At 40.7% G+C, this 21,546-nt stretch overlaps 1 protein-coding gene across 2 annotated transcripts in view; it reads left to right on the forward strand.

Annotated features, from left to right (window-relative positions):
- The first annotated feature begins 2,784 nt into the window (after positions 1-2,784).
- LOC135522298 (inactive phospholipase C-like protein 2) overlaps positions 2,785-21,546 on the forward strand; it is a 61,431-nt gene continuing 42,669 nt past the window's right edge. Inside the window, exons 1-2 of one of the 2 annotated variants that reach the window (XM_064948410.1) lie at positions 2,785-2,872; positions 3,733-4,183. In XM_064948410.1, the coding sequence (XP_064804482.1) occupies positions 3,935-4,183 (249 nt within the window). In that variant the 5' untranslated portion in view covers positions 2,785-2,872; positions 3,733-3,934. Of the gene's footprint in view, positions 3,144-3,732; positions 4,184-21,546 lie in introns of both variants that reach the window. The other variant, XM_064948409.1, reaches the window with a different exon arrangement.

The following is a 21,546-nucleotide window of genomic DNA, read 5'->3' on the forward strand; positions in this document are numbered from 1 at the left end:
TAGCAGCCATGTTTGGCACTAACTGAGGTTATTTATTGCTTTATCCGGGTAGAGGATAGTAGAGCATTGCAGTAGTCTAACCTAGAAGTGACAAAAGCATGGATACATTTTTCTGCATAATTTTTGGACAGAAAGTTTCTGATTTTTGCAATGTTACGTAGATGGAAAAAAAGCTGTCCTTGAAACAGTCTTGATATGTTCGTCAAAAGAGAGATCGGGGTCCAGAGTAACGCCGAGGTCCTTCACAGTTTTATTTGACACGACTGTACAACCATCAAGATTAATTGTCAGATTCAACAGAAGATCCGTTTGTTTCTTGGTACCTAGAACAAGCATCTCTGTTTTGTTCCGAGTTTAGAAGTTGAACATTTGCAGCCATCAACTTCCATTCCATATTTCTGAAACACAGGCTTCCAGGGAGGGCAATTTTGGGGCTTCACCATGTTTCATCGAAATGTACAGCTGTGTGTCATCCACATAGCAGTGAAAGTTAACATTATGTTTCCGAATAACATCACCAAGAGGTAAAATATATAGTGAAAACCATAGTGGTCCTAAAACAGAACCTTGAGGAACACTGAAATTTACAGTTGATTTGTCAGAGGACAAACTGATATCTTTCCGACAGATAAAATCTAAACCAGGCCAGTCCGTGTAAACCAATTTGGGTTTCCAATCTCGCCCAAAGAATGTGGTGAGTGTGATGTTAGTGATGTTTCAGTTTCACCATGTGTTTTGATCAATGACGTACAGTGCATTCGGAAAGTATTCAGACACCTTGACTTTTCCACATGTTGTTACATTACAGCCTTGTTCAAAAATTGATTAAAGTTTTTTCCTTAGCAATATACACACAATACACAATAATGACAAACCAAAAATAGGTTGACATTTTTGAAAATGTATTAAAAATAAAAACATATTTTACATAGGTAAAACATATTTAAACATATTATAAAACATATTTACATAGGTATTCAGACCCTTTACTCAGTACTTTGTTAAAGCACCTTTGGCAGCGATTGCAGCCTCAAATCTTGGGTGTGACGCTACAAACTTGGCACACCTGTATTTGGGGATTTTCTCCCATTATTCTCTGCAGATCCTCTCAAGCTCTGGCAGGTTGGATGGGGACCAGCCGTTTTCAGGTCTCTCGAGAGATGTTTGATCGGATTCATGTCCAGGCTCTGGCTAGGCCACTCAAGGACATTCAGAGACTTGACAGGAAGCCATTCCTGCATTGTCTTGGCTGTGTGCTTAGGGTCATTGTCCTGTTGGAAGGTGAACCTTGAGCGCTCTAGATCCGGTTTTCAACAAGGATCTCTCTGTACTTTGCTCTGTTCATCTTTCCCTCGATCCGGACTAGTCTCCAAGTCCCTCCCACTGAAAAACATCCCCCCAACATGATGCTGCCACCACTATGCTTCACCGTAGGGATGGTGCCAGGTTTCCTCCAGACATGATGCTTGGCATTCTGGCCAAAGAGTTCCATCTTTGTTTCATTAGACCAGACAATGTTGTTTCTCATGGTCTGAGTGTCCTTTAGGGGATTTTTGGCAAACTCATAGCGGGCTGTCATGTGTCTTTTACTGAGCAGGGGCTTCTGTCTGGCCACTCTATCATAAAGGCCTGATTGGTGGAGTGCTGCAGAGATGGTTGTCCTTCTGGAAGGTTCTCTCATCTCCACAGAGGAACTCTTGAGCTCTGTCAGTGACCATCGGGTCCTTGATCACCTCCCGTACCTAGGCCCTTCTCCCTGAGTGTTCAGTTGGATGGGCGGCCAGCTCTAGGAAGAGTCTTGTTGGTTCCAAACTTCTTCCATTTAAGAATGATGGAGGCCACTGTGTTCTTTGGGATCTTCAAAGCTGCAGACATTTTTTGGTACCCTTCCCCAGATATGTGCCTCGACACAACCCTGTCTCGTAGCTCTACGGCCATTTCCTTTGTCCTCATGTTTTGGTTTTTGCTCTGAAAAGCACGGTCAATTGTGGACCTTACATAGACAGTTGTGTGCCTTTCCAAATAATGTCCAATCAACTGAATTTACCACAGGTGGACTCCAATCAAGTTGTAGAAACATCTCAAGGATGATCAATGGAAACAGGATGCAACTGAGCTCAATTTCATTTCAATTTCTCATAGCAAAGGGTCTGAATAGTTATGTAAATAAGGTATTTCTGTTTGTTATTTGTAATAAATGTCCACAAATTTCTACAAACATGTTTTAATTTGGTCATTAAGGGGTGCTGTGTGTAGATTGAGGGAAACAAATATTAGAATAAGGCTGTAACCTAACAAAATATGGAAAAGGGGACGTGGTTTGAATACTTTCCGAATGCACTGGATGGAATATTCTGGATATTGGCCAAAGAGACTCTTTGAAGCCACTGGTCGGCCATATTGGCACTCCACAGAAGAAGGAGTCCTCCAAAGGAATGAATGAATTTCTGCAGTATTTCAGTTAAATGTATCAAGGACAGAATTACATGCATATGTATTTTGTTGTTGTCGTGGGGACAGTAACATGAGTACTTTCAAGAATTATACTTTAAATATATATATATATATTATATAACGTATGTTTAACTCACATAATTTAATTGTAAAGTATGCATTAAGGTGTTTGTAATAGAATACACGTGGGTGGGGGGGAGTGTTTAGACATTAATAAATGCATTTCTATAGCTTCCAAAATGTATTTTTTTCTACTGTGTTGGGTGCGTGCCAAGATGTAGGCGCGGTGGCTTCAAAACTGTGCCCCGGGCTGTCTTCTAGTGTAATTATAAAGCACTGGTTTTGATCGATGAAAGCAGTGTTCATGTATTTCAATAAGACATATATTCTTCTATGAGCAAGGTTTGATTGACATAAGGTTCGTTGTCGTTGCTGCCTGTTACAAGTAGTTCGTTCACCTTTTGACTTTTGCTTAACGGGTAGCTCGCTAGATACATATTTAGATAGCAAATTTATTAACAGTTGGGTTTAGTCGGTGACTACTTGCTAACTAACATTAGCTGCATTGCAAGCTAACTAATACAGCAACTGGTGGTGATGCATGGACTGAACAGTAGTCTCGTCGTTGCAGCTGGATAGCACAACAGAATGGAACTTCGTTCTCTTTTGACAATATTTTATCAAGCAAGGCAAGTGTGATAACATGAAATTATGTTGGCATGTGTGGCTGTAGAACAGATACGAGAGGGTTAGTTAAAACATTTGTAACATTAGTGTTAGTTTGCCAGGTTAGTTAATGTTAGCTAACTATTGGCAAGTTAATTAAACGTGGGCTAATGTCAGTTAACGTAACATGACTAAGGACGTATAACTAAGTTTGCTAGCTATAACTAAATTAGCTCTAGTCCAGATATAGAACACAGCAGCTAACAAACAAGCCACTTCTATCCCGGACGAACGCAAATATGGCCAACTTGTTGACTAACGTTAAACTAATTTACGAATGACTTACCAGACATAATTTCAAATGAGACGATGTAGCTAGATAATGCATCCATTATGAAATAATTTTGCAATGTTATACCGACAGCTTTTTCAAATTGAAAATGCCATTGAATGCAATTGAACTGTTTGTACGTAATTAACGTTCGTCAGCTAACGTTACCATTCAAAGTCACATTATTAGACATCGTCTGCATACAATTTTAGATAATGTCGAGCATTGAACAGTTTAATCTATTGGTATTCAATGTCTCTTGTTGATGTTTTGTTTTACAGAGCACAACCATGGAAGATGCGACATTAAATACCAGTCAAATATGGACCAAGAAAATGATACGGAACGTTTTTGTGCAGTTGTTATAACGAGGTAGCTAGCTAGCAAGCCAGGACATTGGATAAATACAACAGCGTTGCAAGTGAAACACCTACATAGCAGCTTGACAGCTAAGCTTGGTCTGTCTGTGTGCGTGGAGTGCCTATGGCGGAGTTTGGAGAGAACGACGGCTCATCTCCATCGAATACTGGGGATTCGGTGGCTTTGCCCAGTGATAAAACAGACGGGAAGACGCAGTGCGAAGTATCGGTCTTCAATGGGGACTGTGGGATACCGGCAGACATGGTTGGATCAGAAACGTTACATGACAGCCCAGGGCTTGAAACCGCCTTCAACTCCTCTGTCAGATTGGATTCCAAATCCGGAATAACACGCAGGAGCAGCATTATAAAGGTAAATCATATTTTTATGCAGATTTACAGGGATTTGAGAACACAAAGAGGTCCATGGTTGGCTAGATTGTTAGCTTCGTGGATGCATCCTTAGATTTGATCTTCCACTAAGTGTACATGTTATGCACATTGGTTCAGCAACCTCGACCAAATGACCACTTGCAATCCAAAAATCACTGTTCACACACACATTGACAATGCAAACAGTCAGGTGAAAGTAGAGGTCTTGTCTGAATTTCATTGCAAGTGTCAATTCACCTTTCAGAGAAAAAAGTGATCCGTTTGCGGCATCTTTCAAACAGCAATTTTGAGTGCTTGACGTTTACCATATGTTGCCATTCAACATTTGGAAAAGTCTGGACCAATTCCTGTGGTTAAGAACAGTTTCCAAATTAAATTGATGCCATTGTTGCTTCCCAACACATTGGTTTGGTAAGCAGTTCATCACATGAGAGACAGCTTTTCCTCATCAAGACCTTTCAGCTTTGAATTCCGTTGTCTTCATTTAGATAGTGTTGTCAGTTGGCCTCAATATTAGCCAACAACAGATGGCCTCATGAAGGAAATTATGCATTCACCTATTTCCTCATATTGACTGTTTTGCAAGGTTGTTTTGTTTTCCCTGTAAGTGAAGGCTACAAATCCCTAAATAGGCCTACAAATTGCATTTTATTGTAGCCTAGGTCTTGCAGACTGAGGCTATCACATTGCTAAACTCAGCTTTTTTGTATTTCTCTTATTGCCGCTCACTAGGCAGGTTTCCATTGCTTTTGTTGAATAAACCTGGGTCAATGTCGCAAAAAAAAAACATTGCGACGTGTAATGGAAACGGCAGTTATTGAAGAAATGTTCTAAAGATCAACAACATTTTTTTTATCCATTCAACGGGTGGATTTGTCTAGTCAAACTTTCTTCATTGCAAGAAATGATGATGGAAACAGTTTTTCAGAATAAATGAATAATTTAAGGTACTCTGGTCATGTGATGTCACACGTGTAGTGAGGCTTTATAGTAACATTTTAATTCTAAATGTCTACTGCTTGCAAAAAACATTTTTTCTTCAATTATACAAATGTTTATTTGGAGAACAAGGATTGTCTTGACTTTCAAGAATGCTTGAATTGTTTTGCCTTGCTTTTCTGGTTGGCTGGATGCAAGTTTTACAATCCAATTATTTCAGCTCTACAGGAGTGCAAGTTTCACAATAGCACAGACCATGGCGATACGTTGGCACATGAGAATTATTAGAATATGGCAAAGATGAGTAAATTCTTGCATTCTATCCATGCTGGCCTTTGCGGGCTACCTGAGACATGAAACATACTGTAGGTGGGAAGGCATACAGACTGTCACATTTATTAATGCGCAAATTCCCGAAATGGATAATGGAAACAGTTCAACCACTTAATTTTTTATTTGGCACTCAAGGTTTTTGTGAACATTGTAATTTTTGGGGGAGGGGGTTGACGTGACAAATACAGCAGACCGTAATGACAAGACAGCTCAGTAGAAACAAAGGCAGTTGTTGCAATTTCTATGCAAACCTTCTAAATGTCAACAACAAAATTGCTGCACAAGTTAATGGAAACGGCTCATGTAGGCCTAGGTCTCTCCCATATTGCTTGGTATCTTTAGATTTTTAAGCTGGTTATGGCTTACACTATAGCCCAGGGATGTGCAACTCCAGTCCTTTGTGGCCTGATTGCTTTCACATTCTTGCCCCAGCTAACACCCCTGACTCCAAAAATCAACTAATGATCTTTAGTTTAGAATGCAATTAGTTTAATCAGATGTGTTTGCTAGGGTTTGGGGGAAAAGTGTAACAACCACTGAGCCCCTGAGGACTGGAGTTGCCCATCCATGCTCCTAGCCTTCTTAGTGATAAACTTATCAGATCTGCAAGTCAGCTGTGTAGCCTTATGAATGGATAGTCCACACTGTGACTAAAGTTGCATCACTATCTTTAGATCAGGTAATTTCTGGACCAACTATAGATGAGGCTCGTACTTGTTATTGTCCAAAATCTCAATCAACTGTTATTCATTGTGAGCCTTTTCATTGTGTTATTGTTGATTTGCCAGCAATGAACACAGTTCTTTCCAGTTAAGCTCTTTTCCAAGCCAGGTTTTGTGGGCAGCACTTTCTTGGCACATTGAAAGCGTTGAACTTTCATGCTCTCTCTCTGCCTGGAGATTGATGTAGGTAATATTGACATTTCTGCTATGTAAAGTTCCAAGTAATCTCTCACCACACAAGGACCTGTCTCATTTCCCAGCTGTGAAGAACTATTTATTTTATCTGATGTCCACTCCTGTGACACAAGGTTCAATATCCTCTGTTAATAGGTCAATTATATGTATTGGAGAGCAGAGAAATCTGTATTTACCCCCCAAAATGTATTGCACATACTTTCACTCACCAAGCTCTTGGTTGGTCCAGGAAGCACACATTTAGGAAACCCTTTGTGTCAACAAACCTCTTATTGCTATTGAACAAAGCATAATGCACTTGTCGTGCAAGAACTGACTGGTCTGAAGGTAGTCTACTGCCAAAGGATCCAGTCAGCAAATTATACAATTTTTAAATTTATTTTATTTCACCTTTATTTCACCAGGTAGGCCAGTTGTTCTCATTTACAACTGCGACTGGCCAAGATAAAGCTAATGGGATAAACAAACATACAGTCAACAATAGAAACATCTGAATACAGTGTGTGCAAATGAAGTAAGGAGGTAAGGCAATAAACAGGCCAATAGTGGTGAAGTAATTACAATTTAGCAATTTACACTGGAGTGATATGTGCAGTTGAGGATGTGCAAGCAGAAATACTGGTGTGCAAAAGAGCAGAAACACAAATATGGGGATGAGGTAGGTAGTTGGTTGGATGGGCTATTTACAGATGGGCTGTGTACAGCTGCAGCAATCGGTAAGCTGCTCTGACAGCTGTTGCTTAAAGTTAGTGAGGGAGATATGTCTCCAACTTCAGTGTTTTTGTGTCTTTTCTTTGCAATTCATTCCAGTCATTGGCAGCAGAGAACTGGAAGGAAAGGCGGTCAAAGCAAGTGTTGGCTTTGGGGATGACCAGTGAAATATACCTGCTGGAGCGCGTGCTATGGTTGGGTGTTGCTATGGTGACCAGTGAGCGAAGGCAGAGCTTTACCTAGCAAAGGCTTATAGATGACCTAGAGCCAGTGGGTTTTGCGACGAATGTGTATCGAGGACCAGCCATCAAGAGCATACAGGTCGCAGTGGTGGGTAGTATATGGGGCTTTGGTGACAAAATGGATGGCACTGTGATTGACTGCATCCAATTAGTTGAGTAGTGTTGGAGGCTATTTTGTAAATGACATTGCTGAAGTCGGTAGGATCGGTAGGACTTTATATTTTATTTCTGCGTTTTGTGTAGCGCCGGCTACGCTAATTCTTTTGTTTACGTCCCCTTCAGGTATTTCGGGGTGTTGCATGCTATCAGATAATAGCTTCTCATGCTTTCGCCGAAAAGCATTTTAAGAATCTGACTTGTTGGCTAGATTCACAACGAGTGGAGCTTGAATTGAGTACCCTGCATGTGTGTTTTAATGAACGTTTGAGTTTTAACGAGTGCTATTAGCATTTGGCATAGTGCATTTGCATTTATTGTTGGCAAGGTGGGACGCTAGCGCGTCGGGTTGCCCAGAGAGGTTAATGTGAGTCTGGAAGGAGAGTTTACAGTCTAGCCAGACACCTAGAATTTGTGGACAACTATAAATATCTAAGTCAGAACCGTCTAGTGTAGTGATGCAAGTCGGGCGGGCTTGTCCGGGCAGCGATCTGTTGAAGAGCATGCGTTTTATCTGTTGAAGAGCATTCCTGATGTTGAATCCCGTTTAACTTAGGGATCCCTTATAGGATTGGTTTGACAATATCGAGTGAAATTGCAGTGCGCCAAATTCAAAAACACTCATAATAAGAGTTCATAAAACATACAAGTGTTCTACATCAAAATAAAGCTTAACTTCTTGTTAATCCAGCCACTATGTCAGATTTCAAAAAGGCTTTACGGCGAAAGCAAGACCATGAGATTATCTGAGGACAGCACCTCGCATACAATCACATGAAAATCACATTTCAACCAGGCAGGTGTGCGACAAAAGTCAGAAATAGCGATATAATTAATGCCTTACCTTTTGAAGATCTTCTGTTGGCACTCCAAAATTTCCCAGAAACATCACAAATGGTCCTTTTGTTCGATAATGTCCTTCTTTATGTCCCAAAAATGTCAATTTATTTGGCGCGTTTGATTCAGAAATATACCGGTTTCAACTCGCTCAACATGCCTACAAAGTATCTAATAAGTTACCTGTAAACTTGGTCCAAACATTTTAAACAACGTTCTTAATCCAACCTAAGGTATCCTAAAACGTAAATAATCATTAAAATTTAAGACTGGGTATACTGTATTCAATACTGGATAAAAACAACGTGAAGCGCATTCCAGGTCATTCACAACAAAAAACTTGAGTCCATCTGAGTGACACATGGAAAGAACAGGACTACTTCTTCATTTCTCAAAAGAAAAACATCAACCAAATTCTAAAGACTTTTGACATCTAGTGGAAGCCATAGGAACTGCATCCAGATTCCTATTAAAAAGGGTTTCCCATAGAAAACTAATGGAAAACACATTGACCTCAAACATTTTTTTTCCCCTGGATGGATTGTGCTCTGGGTTTCGCCTGCCAAATCAGTTCTGTTATACTCACTCACAGGCATTATTCAAACAGTTTTAGAAACTTCAGTGTTTTCCAAATCTAGTAATAATATGCATATCCTAGCTTCTGGAACTGAGTAGCAGGCAGTTTACTTTGGGCACGCTTTTCATCCGGACGTGACAATACTTCCCCCTAGCCCAAAGAGGGTTTAACCTGTTGCGTCGCGCAATCCCGGATCCGGGATTCTATTTATAGCCTCAAGCTCATTAGCATAACGCAACGTTAACTATTCATGAAAATCGTAAATGAAATGAAATAAATATATTTGCTCTTAAGCTTAGACTTTTGTTAACAACACTGTCATCTCAGATTTTCAAAATATGCTTTTCAACCATAGCTAAACAAGCATTTGTGTAAGAGTATTGATTGCTAACATAGCTATAAGCCTAGAATTCAGCCAGCAACATTTTCACAAAAACAAGAAAATCATTCAAATAAAATCATTTACCTTTGAAGAACTTCAGATGTTTTCAATGAGGAGACTCTCAGTTAGATAGCAAATGTTCAGTTTTTCAAAAAAATATTATTTGTGTAGGACAAATCGCTCCGTTTTGTTCACGTTTGGCTATGAAAAAAACCTGTATCCAGTTATAGCCTCAAGCTCATTAGCATAATGTAACATTAACGATTTCTGAAAATCGCAAATAAAATGAAAATAATGCGCCTGCTCTCAAGCTTAGCCTTTTCTTTTAACAACACGGTCATCTCAGATTTTCAAAATATGCTTTTGAACCATAGCAAATCACTAATTTGTGTAAGAGCATGCTGAGCTAGCTTAGCATTTTGAGTAGCATTTAGCACGCAATATTTTCACAAAAACCAGATAACCAAATAAATAAAATCATTTACCTTTGAAGAGCTTTGGATGTTTTCAATGAGGAGACTCTCAGTTACATAGCAAATGTTCAGTTTTTCCTGAAAGAATCTTTGTGTAGGAGAAATCGCTCCGTTTTGTACATCACATTTGGCTACCGAAACGAACCGAAAATTCAGTCACCAACAACGTCAAACTTTTTCCGAATTAACTCCATAATATCGACCGAAACATGGCAAACGTTGTTTGGAATCAATCCTCAAGGTGTTTTTTCTTCATTGATATATCGTTCGTGGAAGCCTGCTTTCTTCTCTGAATTCCATGGAAAAATACTTGCAGCTGAGATTTGCGCACCAATTTCGGCGCAGGACACTGGGCGGACACCTGGTAAATGTGGTCTCTTATGGTCAATCTTCCAATGATATGCCTACAAATACGTCACAATGCTGCAGACACCTTGGGGAAACGACAGAAAGGGCAGGCTCATTCCTCTCGCATTCACAGCCATATAAGGAGACAATGGAAAACAGAGCCTCAAAAATCCTGCTGATTTCCTGGATGCCGTTTCATCTTGGTTTTGCCTGTAGCTCACGTTCTAGGGCACGCACAGAGAATATCTTTGCAGTTCTGGAAACGTCAGAGTGTTTTCTTTCCAAAGCTATCAATTAATATGCATAGTCGAGCATCTTTTTGTGACAAAATATTGCGCTTAAAACAGGCACGTCTTTTTATCCAAAAATGATATAGCGCCCCTAGAGTTTCAAGAGGTTAACACCGTGTCCAAAGAAGGGCCAGATGTATACAGAATGGTGTTGTCAGCGTAGAGGTGAATCAAAGAATCACCCGCAGCAAGAGCGACATCATTGATATATGCAGAGAAAAGAGTCGGCCCGAGAATTGAACCCTGTGGCACCCTCATAGAGACTGCCAGAGGTCCGGACAACAGGCCTTCCGATTTGACACACTGAAATCTATCTGAGAAGTAGTTAGTGAACCAGGCGAGGCAGTCATTAGAGAAACCAAGGCTGTTGAGTCTGCCGACAAGAATACCGTGATTGACAGAGTCGAAAGCCTTGGCCAGGTCGATGAAGACGGCTGCACATGTGGCTTACCACCAATGTCCCAAATGCAATAAAGGACTGTAAGACTACACAATAACAGCCTTCTCTGCCAGTCTTGACAAGTTGGTATAATACAACACTGGTCCATATGCAAACCAGAATTGGGCAAATTTCCAGGCTAATCATGCTGGCCCTGTCAGACCAGAGTTAAAATGGACAACCCCCAATAGTAGCAGTGGGTTCTGCTTCAGGTCTTGGACCTGTTCATAACTGTGCAGCCATATTACATGCTCACATTTCTCCATTCCACTTCCACCTTACACTGTAGCCTTGCAAATATGTCAGAGTGACTAGAAAGTGATGCCACCATGCTTTTTTGAAATGACACTGAACAAAAATATAAATGCAACATGCAATAAATTCAAAGATTTTATTGAGTTACAGTTCTTATAAGGAAATCAGTCAATTTAAATACATTCATTAGGCCCTAATCTATGTATTTTACATGACTGGGAATACAGATATGCATTTGTTGGTCACCGATACAGTACCTTTAAAAAAATGTAAAAAATAATAATAATAAAATGAAAAGCTTAGTGGTGTGGTTCAGAAAAACAGTCCGTATCTGGTGTGACCACCATTTGCCTCATGCAGCGTGATGCATATCCTTCGCATATAGTTGATCTGGCTGGTGATTGTGGCCTGTGGATTGTGGCCACTTTCTCTTTGTCTTCACTCATAAAATGACTGCTGATTTTCAACTGTATTATGGAGCGCAAATCCCCATTTGCACAAGTTGAAAGTTTTCCGTCATTTTTTAACCTTTGAAATCAACATTGTTTTTACATTTAGATTATTTACTCAACAAATTTTCACTGAGAGAACGGCTTTCTGTGGAACGGGTAAGATATTTGTTTCCATGTTTTGATTGGTCAGATAAGTGCAGATAAATACGTCAAACCCATGGTTTCCATATGTTTGATGCTATTCCATTTGCTTCATTCCTTCCATTTGGCTCCTGTGATGTGGGGAGAGAGCGGGGTGGGCAATGGAGGGGCTTGACATGAAGCACTGAACATCGTGATGTGAATTGGAATGTGTTTAGGATATTACATGCATTATTACAGAATGATGCACTAAAAATGTGTAATATGTTTAGAACATGGAACAAGGAAAACATTATTAACCGGTTCTTAAGATTTGAAACTAATGGTTCTGACCCGAACACTAGATATCACTTTTGTTTCTGTTCCTCAAAATGGTTTTGTTATTTTTTTTTTTGTTATTTGAAAAGGTTCCAATCCCTGAGTAATATAATAACATATTTCTCTACTAAAGCAGGATAGTTTTTCTGCAGTGATGGGAGGATGTGGTCAGCAGTGGTGGAAGAAGTACCCAATTGTCATACTTGAGTAAAAGTAAAGATATCTTCAAAGAAAACTACTTGAGTAAAAGTGAAAGTCAGTTAATTAACAGTTAAAAATGATCTGTTCAGTTTTGACCAACAACTGGAAATTACTGATTTTTGAATGAGTTGAATGAACCTGTGGCTAAATTATTACAGATAGTTCACTTAACAAGGTCCCTCCATTGTTTGATAGCTATCAATTCTCTTCTATATCTTGTTGCCAAACCACAGCTCAGAGCATGTCCCTGATTAGTGATCAACCAAGCAAAATGTTGGCCTAGGATTTTTTTTTTCAACTGTCCACTGCAAATAAGTCTTCTGATCTGGTCCAGGCAGAACAAAAGTAGCAAAACATTGTCTTCCAATTCAGATGCTCCTTATTTCAAGGGGAGCCTTATACTGCTACTTAGTTAGCTTAGGAATCCCTTGCAGCAATTTATTTTTCTCCCTTTTCTCAAGATCAGGGTTATTTGTCAATATTGAGTAGTTTACATGACACAATCCTACACCAGTTTATGATGCCTGATATTTCTTGCACCCTAGTGCTAACCAAACCCAGTTGAATGTGACTAGATGTAACATGGTAAATGTAAATCCTGGACACTGAAATTGGATTGATATCTTACATTTGCTATGGTTATATAAGATGGAAGATTACATGAGACAACTAAAGGAGGGTTTGTATGGTCGGGGTGGGTATATAAGGTGAATGTCTAGCAACCCAAAGGTTGTGTGTTCGAATCCCATTTATCATTTTAGCAAAATTTGACATTTTGCAACTACTTTACCACTTTTTAGCTACTTTGCAACTACTAAGCATGTTAGCTAGTCTTTCTTCTAACCTTAACCCTTTTAGCTAACCCGAACCTAACTCCTAACCTTGACCCCTAACATCTAGCAACCCAAAGGTTGTGTGCGAATCTCATCAAGGACAATTTTAGTTAATTAACAACATTTCAACTACTTAGCATGTTAGCTAACCCTTTCCTTAACCCTAACCTAACTCCTAGCCCTAACATATATATATGTATATGTTTTCAGATATTTGAATAACTGTACCCATCCCGAGCTACTCTCCAAATTAAATCAATTTGCAACAGACTGGCTCATGATTAAAATGTGCAAAGTTATTAGAGCTGTCCTTGACCCAAAAAAATCTTGGTCGATCGAGAGTCGTCTGTTCTACATGTAAAACATGTATTTTTCCATATATAGACACACCCTATGTTTGAATACAGTCAACTATATGTAGGCTACTGAACTTGTCTGATGCTTTAAGCACTGCAATTTAAAAATGAAGACACACAAATTACTGAAGAGGGAGCCAGAAATCAATATAGCCTAACCAGAAGAATAAAAACCTGTTCCTGACACTCTTCCTCCCGTTGCTGCTGGCCTTTGCAGATTATACCAGTTTATGCTCCTGAAGTTTCCGGTAATGGGCTACACCAGTGGTCGGCAACTTTTTCCATTTGGAGGTCCAAGTTATCATACTATTTCTACTGATCTGCATGCCAGTTATGATTTTCAAATGCACATTTTCATGGAACAGTTTTATATATCTCAATCAATGTAATGTGGTTAATCAAAATTCTATCTGAATGAAAACTATTCAAATTTAAACTTAACTTCTGTTGCCATTGCTGATATGTGAAAATAGCGTACATAAAGCCAACAAATAAAAACATTGCAGTCCGCAGGTAGAAAATATCCTATGAATCACATTGGCTATGCATGGCCTGTCTGTAAAGAACTTGAAACATTGTCAACTTTTAGCTTGGTCCGGTCCAAAGCTCCTGCTAGCAAACTTGTAACATTGTATAAAATATTCTGGGCCCTTAGTTTCCTGTGCCAGTGAGCTCCGGAGAGACAGACACAGCTGTAGGCTGTTTGCGGGATAAGAAGTAATCAGGTAGGTCTATTTTATGACGTTTATACCGGATCAGAGCATGACATTTTTACCAAGAAAGATTTTTCTTGTGCACTCTGCAAACAATGTGTCCACTCCTACAATGACAATGGTAAGACTGTAGTAATAATATATTGAATGCATAAACAGAAATGACCTTAACCAAAAAACATTGTAGATTTTTAGAAATAATGGGAACTAATTGGTAAATGTACTACTGGTGATACTGGTGTGCCATCCCTGCGGCCTCTGCAATGGATTAGTCCACTCAGACGGGCGTGAATCAGACGGCTGCCTCGTGTGCCATACACTTTTTTTTAAATATTTGCCACTGCTCGACTAAAAAAATCTTAGGCTGTTGGTCGACCATCGACCAAACAATTGACCAGTCAACTTAATGGAGTCAACCCTAAGAGCTATGAAGGGAACATGGAGCAAATGGATTGCGGGAGCAATGCCTCGCCTCGTTTATCCTGTAATTACTTATCATTGGGTAGGCTATATTATGGTTTCAGTAATCGGCCATCGGATGCATGTAGGCATACATAATTGTCACATGTACTGTGCATCACTATTTGTCATATTTTTTTGTAATTAATATTTCACCATGTTATATAAATGGCTGCAAGAATGTTAGAAATTAAGCACTACGGCAATATTCTGCCTCGGTTAAAAGGAGAGAGCCTAGGCATCTTAGCCTAGTATGCTGCGCAACATTTGCTGTCAGTGAAAAGCCGGAAAATATGTGTAGGACATAAAAAGTTTGAACACCAACCCATTTTCATGCTAAGCTACTTGGTCATAGGTCAGAGGAGCAGTAGTGGTGCGTGGGTAAAATCACAGGGGAAGCCAGAAAAAAAGCTATATTACAACCTATGTGTTTTGGTAATTGCGTTGTTTGCTCTTTAACCTGTTACTTCATAGGCCTTGCAACTGTGACAAATATACCTAAAGGCAGAGGCAATAAGAAGACAGTAGCAGAATAAATTCAACCACACCTTTCTTTCATCAAACCAACGGACAGCAACCTCTGTCGAGTGAAGTCCACAAAGCATATTGTATATACAGTGGGGCAAAAAAGTATTTAGTCAGCCACCAATTGTGCTACTTAAAAAGATGAGGCCTGTAATTTTCATCATAGGTACACTTCAACTATGACAGACAAAATGAGAGAGAGAAATCCAGAAAATCACATTGTAGGCTTTTTAATGAATTTATTTGCAAATTATGGTAGAAAATAAGTATTTGGTCAATAACAAAAGTTTATTTCAATACTTAGGGTATATAACAATGTTGGCAATGACAGAGGTCAAATGTTTTCTGTAAGTCTTCACAAGGTTTTCACATTCCTCCATGCAGATCTCCTCTAGAGCAGTGATGTTTTGGGGCTGTTGCTGGGCAACACGGACTTTCAACTCCCTCCAAAGATTTTCTATGGGGTTGAGATCTGGAGACTGGCGAGGCCACTCCAGGACCTTGAAATGCTTCTTACGAAGCCACACCTTTGTTGCCCGGGCGGTGTGTTTGGGATCATTGTCATGCTGAAAGACCCAGCCATGTTTCATCTTCAATGCCCTTGCTGATGGAAGGAGGTTTTCACTCAAAATCTCACGATACATGGCCCCATTCATTCTTTCCTTTACATGGATCAGTCATCCTGGTCCCTTTGCAGAAAAACAGCCCCAAAGCATGATGTTTCTACCCCCATGCTTCACAGTTGGTATGGTGCTCTTTGGATGCAACTCAGCATTCTTTGTCCTCCAAACATAACGAGTTGAGTTTTTACCAAAAAGTAATATTTTGGTTTCATCTGACTATATGACATTCTCCCAATCTTCTTCTGGATCATCCAAATGCTCTCTAGCAAACTTCAGACAGGGCCTGGACGTGTACTGGTTTAAGCAGGGGGACACGTCTAGCACTGCAGGATTTGAGTCCCTGGCGGCGTAGTGTGTTACTGATGGTAGGCTTTGTTACTTTGGTCCCAGCTCTCTGCAGGTCATTCACTAAGTCCCCCTGTGTGGTTCTGGGATTTTTGCTCACCGTTCTTGTGATCATTTTGACCCCACGGGGTGAGATCTTGCATGGAACCCCAGATCGAGGGAGATTTTCAGTGGTCTTGTATGTCTTCCATTTCCTAATAATTGCTCCCACGGTTGATTTCTTCAAATCAAGCTGCTTACCTATTGCAGATTCAGTATTCCCAGCTTGGTGCAGGTCTACAATTTTGTTTCTGGTGTCCTTTGACAGCTCTTTGGTCTTGGCCATAGTGGAGCTTGGAGTGTGACTGTTTGAGGTTGTGGACAGGTGTCTTTTATACTGATAACAAGTTCAAACAGGTGCAATTAATACAGGTAACGAGTGGAGGACAGAGGAGCCTCTTAAAGAATAAGTTACAGGTCTGTGAGAGCCAGAAATCTTGCTTGTTTGTAGGTGTCCAAATACTTATTTTCCACCATAATTTGCAAATAAATTCATTAAAAATCCTAATGTGATTTTCTGCATTTTTTTTCTCATTTTGTCTGTCATAGTTGAAGTGTACCTATGATGAAAATGACAGGCCTCTCGTCTTTTTAAGTGGGAGAACTTGCACAATTGGTGGCTGACTAAATACTGTTTTGCCCCACTGTAACTGACAGTTACATGACCTACAGCATGGTCAAGCAAAGTAATGTTTCTGACATTTTCGGGCCACTAAACAACTATTGATTTAGAACCATGGAGAGTTGGCGCAAGTCACAAAGAAAACAGGAGCTGCCTCCACTATTCCCGCACCATTTCAACTTCATCATCATCAAATCACCTACAGTATGCTTAGTCTAATACAGTGACTACCAAAAAAGATTTAGTCCAATCAACGTAAGCTAATATGATATGGCTGTCCACGGTTCTGATTTCTGTGTGCATGTGCGTTCGTGCAAGTAGAGAGAACATGTTGACTCGCCCTATTTGAAGAGAAAGGCCAATGCCATCCTCCTCATTCATGTTGATGAGTGCGAACCACTGCTTTTAATCAGAGCAAGGTGACTGGTAACATGACCGAATACAAACAGTGCAGCTATTCCCTCCGTAAGGCTATCAAACAAGCTAAGCGTCAGTATAGAGACAAAGTAGAATCTCAATTCAACGGCTCAGACACAAGAGGTATGTGGCAGGGTCTACAGTCAATCACGGACTACAAGATGAAATCCAGCTCAGTCACGAACCAGGATGTCTTGCTCCCAGGCAGACTAAATAACTTTTTTGCCCACTTTGAGGACAATACAGTGCCACTGACACGGCCTGCAATGGAAACATGCGGTCTCTCCTTCACTGCAGCCGAGGTGAGTAAAACATTTAAACGTGTTAACCCTCGCAAGGCTGCAGGCCCAGACTGCATCCCCAGCCGCGCCCTCAGAGCATGCGCAGACCAGCTGGCTGGTGTGTTTACGGACATATTCAATCAATCCCTATACCAGTCTGCTGTTCCCACATGCTTCAAGAGGGCCACCATTGTTCCTGTTCCCAAGAAAGCTAAGGTAACTGAGCTAAACTACTACCGCCCCGTAGCACTCACTTCCGTCATCATGAAGTGCTTTGAGAGACTAGTCAAGGACCATATCACCTCCACCCTACCTGACACCTTAGACCCACTCCAATTTGCTTACCGCCCAAATAGGTCCAGACAACGCAATCTCAACCACACTGCACACTGCCCTAACCCATCTGGACAAGAGGAATACCTATGTGAGAATGCTGTTCATCGACTACAGCTCGGCATTTAACACCATAGTACCCTCCAAGCTCGTCATCAAGCTCGAGACCCTGGGTCTCGACCCCGCCCTGTGAAACTGGACTTCCTGACGGGTCGCCCCCAGGTGGTTAGGGTAGGCAACAACATCACCCCGCTGATCCTCAACACTGGGGCCCCACAAGGGTGCGTTCTGAGCCCTCTCCTGTACTCCCTGTTCACCCACGACTGCGCGGCAACGCACGCCTCTAACTCAATCATCAAGTTTGCGGACGACACAACAGTGGTAGGCTTGATTACCAACAACGACGAGACGGCCTACAGGGAGGAGGTGAGGGCCCTCGGAGTGTGGTGTCAGGACAATAACCTCACACTCAACGTCAACAAAACTAAGGAGATGATTGTGGACTTCAGGAAACAGCAGAGGGAACACCCCCTATCCACATCGATGGAACAGTAGTGGAGAGGGTAGTAAGTTTTAAGTTCCTCGGCATACACATCACAGACAAACTAAATTGTTCCACTCACACAGACAGCATCGTGAAGAAGGCGCAGCAGCGCCTCTTCAACCTCAGGAGGCTGAAGAAATTCGGCTTGTCACCAAAAACACTCAAACTTCTACAGATGCACAATCGAGAGCATCCTGGCGGGCTGTATCACCGCCTGGTACGGCAACTGCTCCGCCCACAACCGTAAGGCTCTCCAGAGGGTAGTAAGGTCTGCACAACGTATCACCGGGGGCAAACTACCTGCCCTCCAGGACACCTACACCACCCGATGTTACAGGAAGGCTATAAAGATCATCAAGGACAACACCTACCCGAGCCACTGCCTGTTCACCCCGCTATCATCCAGAAGGCGAGGTCAGTACAGGTGCATTAAAGCTGGGACCGAGAGACTGAAAAACAGCTTCTATCTCAAGGCCATCAGACTGTTAAACAGCAACCACTAACATTGAGTGGCTGCTGCCAACACACTGACTCAACTCCAGCCACTTCAATAATGGGAATTGATGGGAAAGGATGTAAAATATATCACTAGCCACTTTAAACAATGCTACCTAATATAATGTTTACATACCCTACATTATTCATCTCATGTATACGTATATACTGTACCCTATCATCTACTGCATCCTTATGTAATACATGTATCACTAGCCACTTTAACTATGCCACTTTGTTTACATACTCATCTCATATGCATATACTGTACACGATACAGTAGATGGTATCTTGCCTATGCTGCTCTGCACCATCACTCATTCATATCTTTATGTACATATTCTTTATCCCCTTACACTGTGTATAAGATATTAGTTTTGGAAATGTTAGTTAGATTACTTGTTGGTTATTACTGCATTGTCGGAACTGGAAGCACAAGCATTTCGCTACACTCGCATTAACATCTGCTAACCATGTGTATGTGACAAATAAAATTTGATTTGAAACAGTCTATCACTCTGTCATACAATACACTCTTTTATTTTTTTTGTGGTCCTAGGCTACCTGAATAAAATGCTTGCTCGCTTGCCTAACTTCCTTTCATGGGTAATGTTAGCTAGTTAACATTAGCGTTCTACATCTAGCTTCATATTGAACTTCCATCCTCTCAGGCCAGGGGCACAATGTATGAATTAATGGTTGGATTAGAATCGCCGTTATAAGCATTGACCAGTGCGGAGAATGAAGTTAAACCACATGTCCAAATCCTTATCTCCATGGCTAATTTAGGAAAGGGACAATTTTAGTTTGCTTGCCACCGGAGGACAACACAATGAGATGCAACAATTCAAGTTGTTTCTGTCAATGACGTTTGCTCTCAATGCGATTTGATAGGTTTGACACGTATTTATTTAATTGTATTTTTTTGGGGTGCGCCAGGACCATTCACAGTTGAGCTGACGCTGATTAGCTATTATTTTATACTATTTTTATAAAGAGAGACCAAATACTTGCTGGCTTCCCTGGCATTCAAAGCTACGGGCTGCGTCATACTCTTTTGGACAAGACCGCATCAGATGGCCTACACATGGAGACAGAGGTGCGCTGTTTCACTTGCTTGGATGCTTTCTCAGATGAGATGTATTCAACCTATTGTGATTTGATGGAAAATTATGAAAAACAAATATACATTTTTTGGTATGTTTTCTTTCTTGGTAATTTTTTGGGGAAGTCTGAATACACACCACTGGAAGACTGTCCATCCCCCATGTACCAGTATCATTTATTCATTCATCCACTCAGGTGTCACTCATTTACAGGGCTGGGGACTTGACGGAGAGCTACTGGCTATAACCTGTTATTTTAGTGGGACCACAGATGACTTGGCAGTACTCAAGTGGCTTTACCAGGGTAATGTTCATAGTAGACCAACATTAATTGAAGGGAAGTGCATAAGAGCACCATAACGCAGGTATACACATTTCTGACACCTTCAATTATTAACAGATCTTAGCAGCTGTTCACTTTAAACCCAAGTCCGTTTTTGAATTGTATAGTGGTAGGGAATAGACAACTAGATTCAGCTGCGGTCTGATTTTTGTTAGAGCGGATGTTCGGGGGTCCGGAACATAATTATTTGTACACTGCAAAATTGACCACAAGTAGTAAGCCCAAAAATATATTGTATTTGAAAACAGTTTTGTACCTGATTTTATATTGACACGATCACATGTCTTTTTATTTGTGGGAATACTTGATATACATTTTAACTGAATTCCTGGTGATTTAAGTATATTTTTTTGCAGAAAAACTGAATTCCTTGGTGATATTAGTCTTTACAATTTTTTTTTTTTTGACAAAAATCTTTGGATGGGGGGAATCACCCACAGGCTGGTTTTGGTCCACGGGACGCCTGTTACTGACCCCTGCCATACATCTTCAAGAGTTGGCACAGGATATGACAACTGTTCGATAGCGTACATTTTTCTCAGTCTGCAGTCACTGACTGCAATGAAGGCTAATCGATCTCAAACACGGCCGGCATCTTTTGATCTGTGATTGAACGCTAGAAAGACAGTCACTGTCACAACGCATTGGCATTGTACTGTAGAACTTTAGTACAATTTATTGATCTCACAAGATTTCTCTTCTCACATCCTAATTTGTTCATGATTGGCATATGGATTTCTTTGACCTGACCACATTTCCTCTGCCTCAGCACCGTTCTCTTCTCCTGTTTGACCTTTGGGCTCTTCCAGCTATGCAGCCGATAAATTAGCAAAACCGTAATCACAAAGTTTATGCAGGCTTTGGGCATCTTGATACCCATGGCAAAAACTAAGCAGTAGGGCCTAATTTTATTCACAATGCAATACTGTGGTCTTAAGAAGCCTTCCAGCAGGATGAGTTAGGCTAGTCTCATTAAAGATGCCTCATTAGATGCTGAACTATATTGAAGCTGCTCACTCTCCTTCATGGATGTAAATTGTGTGACACGACACCTATGATTTATTGCTGCTTGCTTCTTTAAAGTGATATTTTGGTAAGAGTCAGATGAATTGTGGGTACCATTTTTGTCTGTCCAGTATGAAGGAAGTTGGAGGCAGTTTCGTGAGCCAATGCTAACTAGCGTTACCCATAGACTTCGTCATTGCGCTATCTGCTAGCACGGGTTTGGACCTATGCAATACGATGACTGCACATGTTGCCTTACTTCCTGGATCCAGTCCCATACTGTTTTGAATGGG

The sequence above is a fragment of the Oncorhynchus masou genome, chromosome 30, assembly GCF_036934945.1.
Source record: "Oncorhynchus masou masou isolate Uvic2021 chromosome 30, UVic_Omas_1.1, whole genome shotgun sequence".
Lineage (NCBI taxonomy): Eukaryota > Metazoa > Chordata > Actinopteri > Salmoniformes > Salmonidae > Oncorhynchus > Oncorhynchus masou.